Consider the following 13,161-nt stretch of genomic DNA (forward strand, 5'->3'; position numbering starts at 1 on the left):
ATGACATGACTTTATCAAGAAAGATATACCACATCTGCAATGTCGACATTATAACACATTTGATATCGAAATAAAAGCCTTTTTGGCGTGAGTTAAAGAAAAATCAGTATATATTTAATATTCAAAACGGATAAGATAATCTATTTTAAGTTGTGAACGTATACTATGTTATTTTTGTGGAAAATATTTCCTTGAAATATTTTATTATTGTCGAATTTAAATATTTCCCGAATAGACCTTTCGAACATGAGCTGTCAGTGAATGTTTTTGCTTGTGGAACGAAATTGAATGATTGTTGAAAACAATATCTTATCTTAGTTAGAGCACATCATTGTACGTATTGTTATAGAATAAAGCGAATTTCTTAAAAGAAAGTGAACATCATGGACCTAATCCAACCAAATGAAATTATACTTCTAATATGGGATGCGTCATTTGATTTGGAAAAATCTGGCTTCGATGCAGATTCATTGAAAGTCAAGTTCGATGCTGCCATAAAGTTCGAGAATATTCTCCGGCTCAACTTAGGTATTTTATTGACGGTTCTTCCATTAATTTGTACAATTAAACCCCATTTAATTTGGAATACTTTTCATTTCAGCGGCCTACAGTGATTCAACATTTACATTAATAATATTGAAAACTAATGGTGACAACTTGGACATACCATTATTCGCCTCCATATTAAAATTGTTGAAACCAAGCGGTCGCCTTGCGGTATCATCTCAAAATTCTGACCAAGTACGCGAGACCCTAAAATTAGCTGGTTTTGTGAATATCTCAGCGAATGGAAAAGGCAAGCTCATTATGTGTAGACATACTCGCGTATTTACATTCAATTTTTCCCCAAATTTTCGTACAGACATTGTTGGTGAAAAACCAAAATATGAAATAGGCTCGGCCGCTAAATTATCGTTTGCTAAAAAAGAACCAACCAATAATAAGGTAGCAACCGTTTGGAAATTGACCGACGAAGATGATGACGTCATCAATGAAAATGATTTACTCGATGAAAATGACAAAATCAAACCAGATCCTTCCAACTTAAGAGGTATACAACATGATGATGAATGCCCGATTTCATTTTGGTAAAATTACACAACATTTGTTCTTAGTGTGTGGAACAACTGGCAAACGAAAGGCATGCAAAGATTGCTCATGTGGCTTGGCAGATGAGCTGGCTGCCGAAAGCAAACAAAACATGCAATCAACGGAAACAGCCAAATCGTCTTGTGGAAGCGTAAGCAGTTGTACATTTTCAGCAAATTTTCAACATGATTCACATGGTTTTTTCTGTTTTTGTTTATGGCATGCCCAGTGCTATTTAGGTGACGCATTCCGCTGTGCAACATGCCCGTATTTGGGTATGCCAGCTTTTAAGCCAGGTGAAAAGGTGCAGCTGTCTGGTGGCCTATCAAAGGATGACTTATAAAATGGATAAATGTATTTTCCCAATTTTGTTGGTCAAATGAATAAACAAGTCATGAAATGAGTTTCATTTAGTTCTGTTGTTCTGTTTTATTCTTACAAATTGTACCCTTAAAACATAATTAGTATTTACATGATTTCTTTTTGCTATTGTAATTCTAATTTTTTTCAAGCGTCAATTCGCTAACTTTCTCGTTCAATTGCGTTTCGTCATCGCATTCCGACTTGAACGTTTCGGCATCGTATATGACCCGCACGATCAGCGAACAGCTTGGACAGGTTGCTACTTCTTCGCCAGCTAATAAGTCCTCCTTTGAAATCTCGAAACGATCACCGCAAGGACATGGATAGTGATAAATATCATTTTCTTCGTCGTATTCAAAGTCTTCAATTTCAATTTCGTCGTGATACACACTCATCGTTCTTAAAAAATATTTTTTTCTTCGATTCAAAACTATTTACATTGTATCAAAAAGCACGTTTGACATCGTTTGACACATGGCATGACTTTGCAGACAACTTCAGACCAATCACTTTTGTATATTTAAATATGGCAGTTTTCTAACAGAAACAAAAGTCAGATGCGCAACGCTACAACACATATCGTACCGAAAACCAACGCCACTTTGAAAATTTACAGAAAAACAATATTTAAAGAGTTGAGTATCAGTACCATAGAATAAAATAAATTGAAATGAGCAAACACAATTTTATAACGCTAAATGTATTCATTTATTTTGTTCAATAGCACACAATGGGCAGCAATTCAAGTAAAACCTTTACCCAATCAGCGCAACAAACACCAGTGTCAAAGGTTAAAAATTGCAGCAAGGGAAAAAATAATTTGGAAAATATTTTACTGGATCCGCGATCTCCAGATGTAAACAGAACTCCGTTGGCAAGTATTCTGGTGAGTCGTATGAAAACGGCTGAAGAAACACCTTCCACACCAACAAAATATGTGCGCGAAACACTATTGAACGATTCAAAGGAGAAAAAATTTTTGGACCCACGATCACCGAGCCAATTTATCCCACGCACACCATTAAATCTGTCGTTGAATGGCGAAAATATTGAAAATAGCAGTGGACAATACTCATTGGAATATAGCGGTTGCATCGAAGAAGCCAGCTGTCGCAATTTTAACGAACGTTTAGCAAACATCACTTTTGATGATGATGATTTGTATGCCGAAGGCAATGCCCCAAAAACGGTTGAGAGGAAAACCAACGAATTTATTGACGATATATCCACTTTGTGTACAGTAGATGAAGAGAATGACCATGACCATGACCAGCCTTCATCAGATTCATTAGAACTTACAGAGAAAGGCATCCAAAACACACCGGTTACCACGTTAGAAGCGCCAAAGGACCGGTTTGATACAAATGTTGTGTATGCAGACGGTGAAAATGTATCACCACTCGTTGATCCAAATATGTGCATTAAACGTAATGCGCTATCAGCATTTAGCAGTACTCCGATTTCAACAGCGATTAGTCAGCAAAAGTTAGCCATCAAGAAAAACAACAAGCCGAATACAGAGATATTCAAGGATGATCAAAAGATCAACAATATCGAGTATGCAACACCGGCAAAACGCATGGCTAAAATAAAGGAAGTTGACAATCCACGCACCCCATTTGGTTCCATTCAAAATCATCGATCAAAATCCACTGAAAACCTATCACAACAGCCGCAGACTCAACTCAAAGAAAGTGTTCGTCCATACCATATCAATGACGAGAATTTCACACCGAATTCAAAGCTACAAGCTTCATCGAAGCAAGGAAACAAGTCACGACGAATAAACCAAATCGCTTATGATTAACTAGTTCGCTTCAACTTTATTGTACTTTTAATTGTACTGTTTTTTTTGCATTGAATTTGTCATTTTTCCATTTTACTCCCATTATTTTTGGTTTTCATGTATTAAAAACGAATTCTTTTTCCCATTTTTTTTTTGGTTCTTTCTAGATTTATTCAGGTACAATTAAAAAATCGGTTGATTAGCAAAATAAGATTTATCCTCTTTTAAGTAAACATGCACGATAATTTAATGAAATAAAGCAAACTGTAAATGTACTTGTGGTAGTTTTTTCTTCTTTATGTTACAATACATTGTTTGATCAATAGAACACGCAAACTGCAACGATGAAAAACTGCGAAAAACTCAAACAATATTTGTTTGACTCTTTATTCGTTTGCTGCACATTTACCATTTTGGCATTATATACAATTGAAATTCGGGCCAATTATATTACACTAGATGGTAACTTCTCGAATACACTCGGTCTCAGCATATCTCTTCGCCGTGGTATAGTCCCAGTGGTAGTGCTTGTAGTTGGTAGAGGGTCAGAGCAACCCAGATTAACCAACATCTCAACCAGTTCTTTAGTTGTATCGTGTGAACTAAATCCATTTTGTCCCAAATTTTCCGCATCATTTGTTGATTGTGAAGCCAAAGACAATGCGGCTTTTGCGTATGATAAACACGTACGACCTTCATGGTCAGTCTTCGTGACATCCGCATTGTTCCAAACAAGTAATTGTACAACTGGAAGGTTGCCCATTGCGGACGCAAGGTGGGCCGCAGTTCGCAAATCACGTTCACTTACAGTTGCATTAACCTCAGCTACACTAGTGTGCAATAATGTGGTGATGATTGATCGTATGTCAGATCTGATGATGATGAAAGAAAAACAATTCATCATAAAATTGTGATTGTGCACACAGAAACATAAAAGTAATATAATCTCTTTTACCTGACAACCGCTTCGATTAAAAGTCTTCCGCTCGGAACAGAATGATCAATATGCGGTACAAACTCTTTCATTTCATACTTCCTTCGAATCCATGATTCCCTCTCTTCTCTAGTAGATTGCGAATTCGGCTTGACGAGTCCACTGGTATTTGCCTCGTACACTGAATTCGATATTGTGTTACCAATAGAAAGCATAACACTCAAATGAGGTAGTTCGATTGTATCCAGACCGAGCGAACGCACTTTGCTAATGTGTGAACCCAAATTCCGATGAATACCAGAGCATTCGATGCATATGAGAATACCCAAACTAAAATCACAAGAGAAGAACCGAAACATGAATGCGATTTCATTGTATAGGACATTATCCCTAAAATATTCCTATTTACTTCAAACTCGCCCACTCTGGCGTAGCCGCGTCGCAATCGGCACAGAATTTGTTGCCAGGAATTTGCTCTTTTATCATTTGTATCGTGGCCAAATCATTGGATGTTTGCGGTTTTGATTTACTCGAAATATTCGATTGTAATATCTTGAAAATTTCTTGTTCAATCACTTGAACCCATTCGTCTCGATCCTCACAACTGGCTGCTTCAAAATGCCATTGTTTTCCTTCCAGCGATACGATGAAGAACTCATATGTTTCAGCATCTGTCAGAAGAAGCAGAAGTGCATATTTAACAAAAAACAACGTAAAAACATAACAATATCTTCCAGAAAAACGTACCATCTACTTCATTTTTCACACCGCTACTTTTCATACGCCGATGTCGTTTCTTTGTATTTGATGAATTAGATGACTGACTTTCATTGTGTTTGCTGTTGTTTGCATTTTCATTCGCTAAGAAGGTTTGGGAATTGCTGTTACTCAAAACAACTCCCTCATCACCACTGGTATGGCTGTTAGTTTTACCGCCGGTCGAATCGCGAAGTGAATCAAAAGTACTCAATGAGGTTTTTTCATTGGCTTTCCTATCTTTCGGCAAAGTTAATCCAGCAATTCCGTCAGAAATTGCATTATTTGTTGCTTTCCAATAAAAATTAACCGATGAACTGAGTGCACTATTTGTTAGAATAGACTTTGATCCTCGAGGTTTTTGGCCAGGGAGCTTAACTGTTACACAATTCAATGCAATGTCTTTGCCGTTGCAATCATCCATATAATCATGCAATGAAGAATGATATGTTAGTCGTCCATCATCACATAGAGTCACATATTTCTTCTTCCATTCCTTATTGAGAGAGTTACTGCTGCGCTTGTATAAATAGCCTTGTTTAATTGGGATCGCTCGTCCAACACCGAGCTCACTCAGTTTCACCTCAGATTTTTTCGACGACGGAATAAACAAGTTTGATCGTCGTCGCGATTTACGTGATGTGGTTGGAGTCGATGAGGGGGTCGGAAGTTCTTTGGCATCTTTTGTATTTGAAACTGATGGACTTAATTGAAGGGAACTCAATGCCGCTATTGGAGCGCTCATTCTGTCATTTGCATGTTGTGAGATTCCTTGGGTTTTCGTACTGTTCCAATTTTTGCCAGGAGATCCATGTGATGTGTAGAGTTGATGCTTAAACTCCCCACTACTTCGTAATGGCAATTGATGACTCGAAGCTGATAATGCGTGGTATCGATGTGGCAACGTAAAATTGCTCGATTGAAAGTTTGAGTCATTGCTTCCAGATAGTAAACCGAAATCTTTAGACGGACTCGATAGCACATTCAACGAGTTTTGATCGTGATTGTGATGTGATACATGCTGCACAAAATGCTGCGGCAATGAATTCATCGAATTGCTTATGCCCGCTCCCTGAGGTGTTGTAGGTCTCGAGCTTGTCGGTGTACGATGTTGTAATAAGGCGTGTGAACGATATTGTACGATTTTTTGACACGCTAAATCAAATCGAATAAAATGAAATAATTTAAATTAAATATTATTCGTCACTTTAACAGTCATTTTAGTGATGTATGTATGTGTATAAGTCATGCCAGTGTATATTTGTCACACCCGTATTAAAACCAAACTCACCATCCTGAAAGACGGTTTCAACATTCAATCCATAAGTAGCGCAGGTTTCATAATAAGAGCATCGTTTCAGATCATTTGCTAATTTTCGAGCTCGTGTTTCGTCGATCACACGCGGATTCTTCTCATTTATCGCATCTGAAATGGGTGGTTTTAGTATATCTTTTCATCAATTGCTCATGTGTGTATGTGACAACATGACTGATTGAAATTAGCTCACCTTGAGTACCGACTAGTAAGATCGGAATTTCTGAACTGTTTCGGAAATGCGACATTTTTGTATAGAAATTGTAGACTGCATTGAAACTGGCCTCATTTTCCAAACTAAATACAAAGATCACAGCGTCAACCCAAGCGGAAAACTATAATTGAAAAAAAAAAAATCACAAATTTGAGCATTCAGTAAATAAAGTACAATAATTGCCTAGTTGCGATATTTACCTGCATTTCGGGTAATCCCCCTTCATCCCGAATCAACAACAAATGGCTTTGGTTATCTATAAATATTTCCTTTTTGAAACGTCCTCCCTCTGGCGATTCTTCTTGCATATAAGATCCCGTTAAGTACCGATGCACTAATGCTGATTTACCCGAATTTATGGAGCCTACGATTCCTACCACATTGAATTTGAAAAATAAAACTGATCATTAGCATATCATTTGTCATTCCAATGTGTTGGTTTGATATTGAACTGGTCATGTACTTACCTAGCCTAAGCTCCGATACATATCGGGACAATGTCCACTCTTGACTATTGACAAACGAATCTAGTAACAGAAATAGCAATTGAAAGTATTTCAGAATGTGCCGCATACAATTTGAGTTGTAAAACAAACCAACCAACCTTCAATGCAAACTACATGATCTCGAATTTGTTGTGCAATTTGCTGATCGGGAACTAGTTCGATTAAATCGTAAATGGCATAAATTGAAGGATGAACACTTTCAAACCGTTGAATCTCCTGGCGAATGGCCAATGGGTTATTCAAGAATTGAAAATTGGAGCGTGTGCCACTCATCTCCACTAACTTGCGTAACTTTGACCTCTTTTTCTAAATGTTAAGTATTAGTAGTTTCCTTGGGCACTGCTTGTTTTACACAAATTTTCCACTAATTTAATTTACTCATTCAAGGATTGATAACATCAAAATGAAAGTGAAAACCACAGCCAAAGTGATTGGCGTCGCATTTTCCGCGAGCTGGCTCTTATTTTTTTGATTGAACTGTCTTCTTGCGTTGAATGACCTAACGCTTTTCTCTTAATACCGAAGATGTATGCCAATAGTTTTCTCCATTAAATTGATTGATGTGTGAAAGATTTTGTATTTTAATCATATTTCCTGCACGATAATTTATCTGAATATCATTCACATTACATATGCAAACTATTTTTACGTCATTCTGACACTAATAGCAACAGTAATATTAAATCAAAATAGTTCTAATGAAATGAATTGATTTAGAATTGGTTTAACATTCAAACATATGAAACTCATGAAATAAGTACAGGCAAATATGTTTTTTACAATTTATTTTGTAAAGGAAAATATTTATCCTATAAAATCATTCACAAAACTAAGCAAATACGAAAGCTATGTGTCTGTACTTCAAGTGCTACCAACTTGCAAATATAAATTGAAAACGTATTGTTTATGTAGTTTGACAATGATTGCATTATTATTATTACTATTAACAGAGACATCTACAGCATTCGGGCGTAACTTATGTGACAGCTGTTCTGACCCATAGCTGATGTTCTGTGAACTCTAAATAGTTCAATTTGAAATTTAAAAAACAAAAAGAAAAATGAGTGAAATGTTGTCATTTGAATATTATTCATATTCTTTAAAGAATTCTTATCAATTCTTTCCCATTCAAATGAATAGTTACGATTAATATTTTGAAGATATAGGTATCTACATTGTTAGAGTATTGTGTATAGTTGTGACAACAACGGTCACCTTTGTCCAAGCACTGATTATGGAATTTAGTTGTTTGTCAACTTTCAGTCGAATCAGTTCCTCTTATATGAATACGATGACTTTTTTCACTATTTTTTTCATGTAAATTTTTATTTAGTTCAACAGTTGTTTCTTTAAATTTATTCAGTTTGACGATTAGACTTGATCCGAGCTGATAACATGAATAAAAATTCAATAGCGATCATTTGTCTTATTGTGTGCGCTGTAAGTTGATTTGAGAAAAAAAAAATGTAAATCACTATAATTATCAACTAATTTTTTGTTCTATTTTTTGAAGTTCTATTCAGTTCAAGGAGTTGATCAGAACATCGAAGAGGAAGAAATTCGAGCAAGAGCATTTTTAGACGAACTGAACGATGAATTAAATGAACGAAGAAGCAAACAAACTACGGCTGAATGGAATTTTAACTCGAATATTAACTCGAAGAATGAAGAAATTAAAAATGCGATAGCTGCCGAAAATGCCGAATTTTTCAAAGTTTGTAATTTTTATTCTCTTATTTTGCTATCACCTCATATACATACATAAATACATTGGATTTCTATCAATAGGAAACAGCAAATCAAATATTGGCCTTCGATTTTAAAGCGTATAAAGATGAAGATCTGAAGAGGCAGTTCAAAGAGCTCTCTAAACTTGGATATGCAGCACTTCCACGTGACAAATTTAAATTACTCAATGATGCAATCAATGCAATGGAATCCAACTATGCAAAAGTTCATATTTGCTCATTTAAAAATAGAACGAAATGTGACCTTCAACTCGAGCCAGGTATGTTTGATCGCTAATCGAAATTTTTGTTGGTTAACTGGTTTCAAGTAATTGAATGTTATTGATTATGAAACATTTTCACATAGAACTCACTGAAATACTGCTAAAAAGCGAAGACCCAGAAGAGCTCAAATATTATTGGACACAATGGTATGATTTGGCTGGAACTCCGACACGTCAAGATTTTGAAACATATTTGAGATTGAATAAGGAGGCCGCAGTCTTGAACAATTTTACGTCAGGCGCGGAAATGTGGTTATCGGAATACGAAGACGATACAATTGAAGCGCAACTGGAGAATATATTTGAAGAAATACGCCCACTTTATCAGCAATTGCATGCGTATGTCCGACATTCATTGAAACAGAAGTATGGTGATCTCATCCATGAGGATGGACTGATTCCAATGCATTTACTGGGAAATATGTGGGCACAGTCGTGGGACAGCATATATAAGCACACCACTCCATATCCAAATAAAAAATCAACCGATGTGACAGAAGAGATGATCGCACAGAACTATACACCATTCAAAATGTTTAAATTAGGAGAACAATTCTATGAATCACTAAATATGAGTGCATTACCACAGTATGTTTTACTAAGCTGTACTCTTTTTCACGATTGAAACATAGAAGGAACATGATTGAACAATTTTTTTTACCATTCTCATAGATCATTCTGGGAACGAAGCCTCATCGAAAAACCAATCGATGGACGCGAATTGATATGTCATGCATCCGCTTGGGACTTTTACAACGAGAGCGATGTGCGCATAAGTCAATGTACTCGCATTACAATGGACGATTTATACACCGTTTTCCACGAAATGGGTCACATTTATTATTTTTTACAATACAAAGATCAACCAAATGTGTTCAGAGATGGTGCAAACCCAGGATTTCATGAAGCTATTGGCGATGTTTTTGCTCTCAGCCTGACGCCGAAGCACTTGGAAAAAATAGGATTGTTAAAGAGCTATGAACGTGATGACGAAGCCAAAATCAATGAGCTTTACGAAAAGGCCCTGCAGAAGATAGTTTTCCTTCCGTTTGCCTATTCTCTAGATCAATATCGTTGGTCGCTGTTCCGGGGAGAAGTTGAGCCTGATGATTACAATTGCAAATTCTGGCAGATGCGCGTCGCAGCATCTGGTATAAAGCCACCCGTCCAACGGTACAAAGAAGATTTTGATCCACCCGCCAAGTATCATATTACTGCCGATGTCGAGTACCTACGGTGGGTGTTAAGCTTTGATATCGAACGATCATATTATGATATTCTTATTCGTTTTCAGCTATGTGGTGTCATTTATTCTACAGTTCCAAATATATAAAGGCACATGTATTTTAGCCGGAGAATATGACCCGAATAGTTCTCATAGTGTACTTTCTGATTGTGACATATATCAAAGCGCAGAGGCTGGAAATGCACTCAAGTAAGTACTTAGTACTATCTAGCCATCTATTGAATATGTCTGATTTTGCTTTTTGTTTCTCATGCATTCTAGAAAAATGTTATCGCTGGGGCTTTCAAAACCGTGGCCAGAATCACTTGAAATTGTTACGGGCCAAAGGAAAATGGAAGCATCAGCTTTAATCGAGTATTTTAAGCCGCTTCAAGACTGGCTTGAAAAAAGAAATAAAGAAACTGGAGCTCACATCGGTTGGGACCTGGATTACGGTAATTTTTCACGTTCTCTCCTCCTTTAAAATTGAGTACTTCTGGATTAAACAAAACTATTTTTCCCTTATACACAGAATGTCTATCAAAAGCGGACATGGAACGGAATGAACAAAACTAGTGCTTGCCTGGAAAGGATTAAATATTTCAGAATAAAAATAGTACACATACAAACCTTTTTATCTGAGCAAATAAATCTGAACTAAAACCTACAATGTGTGTTAAAACACCTTCTTTTTCTTGTTGTTTTCATTCAAGTAAAGTATGACATACAATGAAAAAAAAACAATGACCTACACAAATACACAATCATGAGAAAAAGTCTTGACTTGTAACACATACGACGATATGGAAATTGCATTTTCTTACACTGTCACATTCGCCACTCAGTGAGGTAAAATATTAAAAAAACGCACGCAACGGAACCACCCGTGTCTAACATTACAGCAAACCTTGGAGTTCCAAGACTTGTGTCAAACGATTCATTCTAAGTTTAGCAGTGAGCATTCATGCACATTACATTCAGCACAAAATCAAATATATTTTGATATCATGAAACTAAAATAGTGATTTCAAATAAGTGCTAGCCAAGCCGTATTCTTTACAATTTTTTCATTCGTTCTATCGATAAAAATGGGCAAATTTTATTTGCATGTGCTTTTCATTGTGATACTGATCTTGAATATTGATTCCCAGTTCAAAATAAGTGCTTCGCCGCAATTAGATATACCGTTAAATCATACCAGAGGTTTAACGTCAGTTGAAAATCAAAGACGTATCCAAACAAATAGTCATACGGACAAGGAACTCAATGATTCAGTAGCTAAAGATAAAGAACAATCCAATGAAATTAGTATCGGAGATACTTTGCACTATGACCGGGATCGAAGTCAACGCTACGGTCCACCATATTCAGAGGAAAATGATCGCCATTACTACTATAACAATGAAAACCACGATGAGAATTACAAGTCTCGATACTTGAACCGAAATTTAAATGGAGAAAATGAAGGTGTAGATGATGATGATGATGATAAGTATTACACTCAACCCCGATCACCTTATTACATCAGCGAAAAACAACGAAATCACTTGGGATACCGAGACTATTATTCGACTGTACGTTGAAATGAATGGCTAAATGAAACCTGTAGAAAAAATAATAAATAAACGATATTTTTTTTTACACAATTTTAGTACAACGGAAACTATAATCGATACGGAAATAATAATCCATATGATGGAAATCTGTATGACGATAGAAATTCGTTTAACGGTGATAGAAATTTGTATAATGACGATAGAAAAACCCGCATTAATAATAATCCGAGATACGACAACGACGACGATAATTACAGCGACCGAAATAGGTACTCAAACAGGGATTATGAACAATATCGTCTTGACTTAGAACGGAAAAACAGAGTTGAAGATGCAAATTTAAGGCGTATTCTTGCTGACGTAGATAAACTATCGTCATCTGAGTGTTTTCTCAATGTTGGTGCACAATGGAGCTTCGAAACAAACGTCAATGAAGCCACACAACAAGAATCCGTAAGTTGTGACCTTCGAAAATGTATTTTTACAAAATTATATGTAATTATGTGAATTTGTTTTTATTTTTATTCACACTTTATTATCAAAACCGCAACGTTTGAAAATCAATCATTCCGTTTGCATATTCGTTATACAATAAAAGAAACACATAATCGAAGAAAATAATTTCAATGTAACATACATCTACGATGTCGCTGTACAACAATGTGATATGGAACTCGTACTGAACATGCTCACGTACGCGGGCTAGACCCAAAGACCCAATCTTCTATAATATACATGTTCTCCACTGAAACGCCTATTTTATACTTTCAGTTTCTATTGTGGGAAAATAATGTAAATTATTATCTTTCATGTGAATTCAAACAATGAATTTCCAACACATTGCAGCACACAGTGAACATTTGTTGAAATTGACGTAGAATATAGAAAAACATCTTTTTGATGTGCACCAAAATACATAAATCCAACTTTTTGTTCTTCAGATTTTAGCTCAGCAACGATATTCACAATTTCAGAGAGAATTGTGGGAAAAAATCCAAACGATTGATAAGAGTCATATATACGATGATAAATTGTATCGGCAAGTACGATTCATGTCAATCATTGGGCCGAATGCTCTTCCACCTGATCAGTTCGATCGCGTAAGTTAAGTGGAGTTTAGAATAAGAAACACAGATTTCAGCTAGTTTTGGTCAGACATTTCGTGTTGCTTAATATCGAGCGCGGCTTTTGTATTCGCAGCCAGCCATTTCTCGCAGTTTTAGAGTGCCAAAACATTTTCTTATGGAGATTTTCGTGTTGTTTACTTACCGTTATTTGTCAACAAGTCTGCCTGTATCAACGCATTACCACTGTACATAGTGTATGTCCATAACACCAATAGACAAATTTAGAAAAAAATTAGGTCCAGAGATGTGGCTAGTATATTTTGAAAGGGCTCGGCCGCG

General features: G+C 36.2%; 5 protein-coding genes across 6 annotated transcripts; 3 read left to right on the top strand and 2 right to left on the bottom strand.

The window, feature by feature from the left end:
* The first annotated feature begins 87 nt into the window (after positions 1-87).
* On the top strand, positions 88-3,513 carry LOC129570191 (anamorsin homolog). Of its 2 annotated transcripts, XM_055449694.1 has the most exons (6): positions 88-528; positions 602-796; positions 863-1,051; positions 1,116-1,240; positions 1,319-2,086; positions 2,177-3,513. In XM_055449694.1, exons 1-5 carry the CDS (start codon positions 384-386, stop codon positions 1,430-1,432), a joined length of 768 nt encoding a protein of 255 aa, XP_055305669.1. In that variant the 5' UTR covers positions 88-383; the 3' UTR covers positions 1,433-2,086; positions 2,177-3,513. The 2 variants fall into 2 exon arrangements, with proteins under 2 accessions (XP_055305669.1, XP_055305668.1); XM_055449693.1 differs by lacking the exons at positions 88-528; positions 602-796; positions 863-1,051; positions 1,116-1,240 and having other exon boundaries at positions 1,967-2,086.
* On the bottom strand, positions 1,488-1,847 carry LOC129570192 (diphthamide biosynthesis protein 3). Its single transcript, XM_055449695.1, has one exon. The coding sequence runs from the start codon at positions 1,845-1,847 to the stop codon at positions 1,587-1,589; it is 261 nt and encodes an 86-aa protein (XP_055305670.1). The 3' UTR covers positions 1,488-1,586.
* LOC129570188 (centaurin-gamma-1A) lies at positions 3,384-7,890 on the bottom strand. Its single transcript, XM_055449688.1, has 9 exons — positions 7,062-7,890; positions 6,925-6,984; positions 6,658-6,830; positions 6,437-6,578; positions 6,220-6,354; positions 4,920-6,083; positions 4,582-4,843; positions 4,194-4,502; positions 3,384-4,110 (listed from the first exon to the last, which is right to left on the bottom strand). The coding sequence occupies exons 1-9, from the start codon at positions 7,234-7,236 to the stop codon at positions 3,684-3,686; spliced, it is 2,847 nt and encodes a 948-aa protein (XP_055305663.1). The 5' UTR covers positions 7,237-7,890; the 3' UTR covers positions 3,384-3,683.
* Positions 7,891-7,952: 62 nt separating this feature from the next.
* On the top strand, positions 7,953-10,881 carry LOC129570195 (angiotensin-converting enzyme-like). The gene is made up of 8 exons (XM_055449700.1): positions 7,953-8,403; positions 8,477-8,677; positions 8,752-8,971; positions 9,058-9,562; positions 9,647-10,210; positions 10,269-10,409; positions 10,482-10,654; positions 10,732-10,881. The coding sequence occupies exons 1-8, from the start codon at positions 8,359-8,361 to the stop codon at positions 10,773-10,775; spliced, it is 1,893 nt and encodes a 630-aa protein (XP_055305675.1). The 5' UTR covers positions 7,953-8,358; the 3' UTR covers positions 10,776-10,881.
* A 184-nt stretch (positions 10,882-11,065) lies between these two features.
* On the top strand, positions 11,066-12,950 carry LOC129570202 (probable serine/threonine-protein kinase clkA). The gene is made up of 3 exons (XM_055449710.1): positions 11,066-11,773; positions 11,852-12,208; positions 12,697-12,950. Exons 1-3 carry the CDS (start codon positions 11,288-11,290, stop codon positions 12,862-12,864), a joined length of 1,011 nt encoding a protein of 336 aa, XP_055305685.1. The 5' UTR covers positions 11,066-11,287; the 3' UTR covers positions 12,865-12,950.
* Positions 12,951-13,161: the final 211 nt, after the last annotated feature.

Source organism: Sitodiplosis mosellana, unplaced genomic scaffold (assembly GCF_009176505.1).
Source record: "Sitodiplosis mosellana isolate CC-2019 unplaced genomic scaffold, AAFC_SMos_1.0 Smas_scaffold_47, whole genome shotgun sequence".
NCBI classification, from domain to species: domain Eukaryota; kingdom Metazoa; phylum Arthropoda; class Insecta; order Diptera; family Cecidomyiidae; genus Sitodiplosis; species Sitodiplosis mosellana.

Bases quoted from the DNA above. Each gene is read 5' to 3' on its own strand.
- LOC129570195 (XM_055449700.1), top strand. From the start codon at position 8,359: ATGAATAAAAATTCAATAGCGATCATTTGTCTTATTGTGTGCGCT. The intron at 8,678-8,751 runs GTTTGTAATTTT...TTCTATCAATAG, and splicing joins AAAATGCCGAATTTTTCAAA to GAAACAGCAAATCAAATATT. The intron at 10,655-10,731 runs GTAATTTTTCAC...CCTTATACACAG, and splicing joins CGGTTGGGACCTGGATTACG to AATGTCTATCAAAAGCGGAC.
- LOC129570188 (XM_055449688.1), bottom strand. From the start codon at position 7,236: ATGAGTGGCACACGCTCCAATTTTCAATTCTTGAATAACCCATTGGCC. The intron at 6,985-7,061 runs GTTGGTTGGTTT...TTCTGTTACTAG, and splicing joins TCATGTAGTTTGCATTGAAG to ATTCGTTTGTCAATAGTCAA. The intron at 4,503-4,581 runs GTAAATAGGAAT...TTGTGATTTTAG, and splicing joins CCAGAGTGGGCGAGTTTGAA to TTTGGGTATTCTCATATGCA.
- LOC129570202 (XM_055449710.1), top strand. From the start codon at position 11,288: ATGGGCAAATTTTATTTGCATGTGCTTTTCATTGTGATACTGATCTTG. The intron at 11,774-11,851 runs GTACGTTGAAAT...ACACAATTTTAG, and splicing joins ACCGAGACTATTATTCGACT to TACAACGGAAACTATAATCG. The intron at 12,209-12,696 runs GTAAGTTGTGAC...TTTGTTCTTCAG, and splicing joins AAGCCACACAACAAGAATCC to ATTTTAGCTCAGCAACGATA.
- LOC129570192 (XM_055449695.1), bottom strand. From the start codon at position 1,847: ATGAGTGTGTATCACGACGAAATTGAAATTGAAGACTTTGAATACGAC.
- LOC129570191 (XM_055449693.1), top strand. From the start codon at position 2,183: ATGGGCAGCAATTCAAGTAAAACCTTTACCCAATCAGCGCAACAAACA.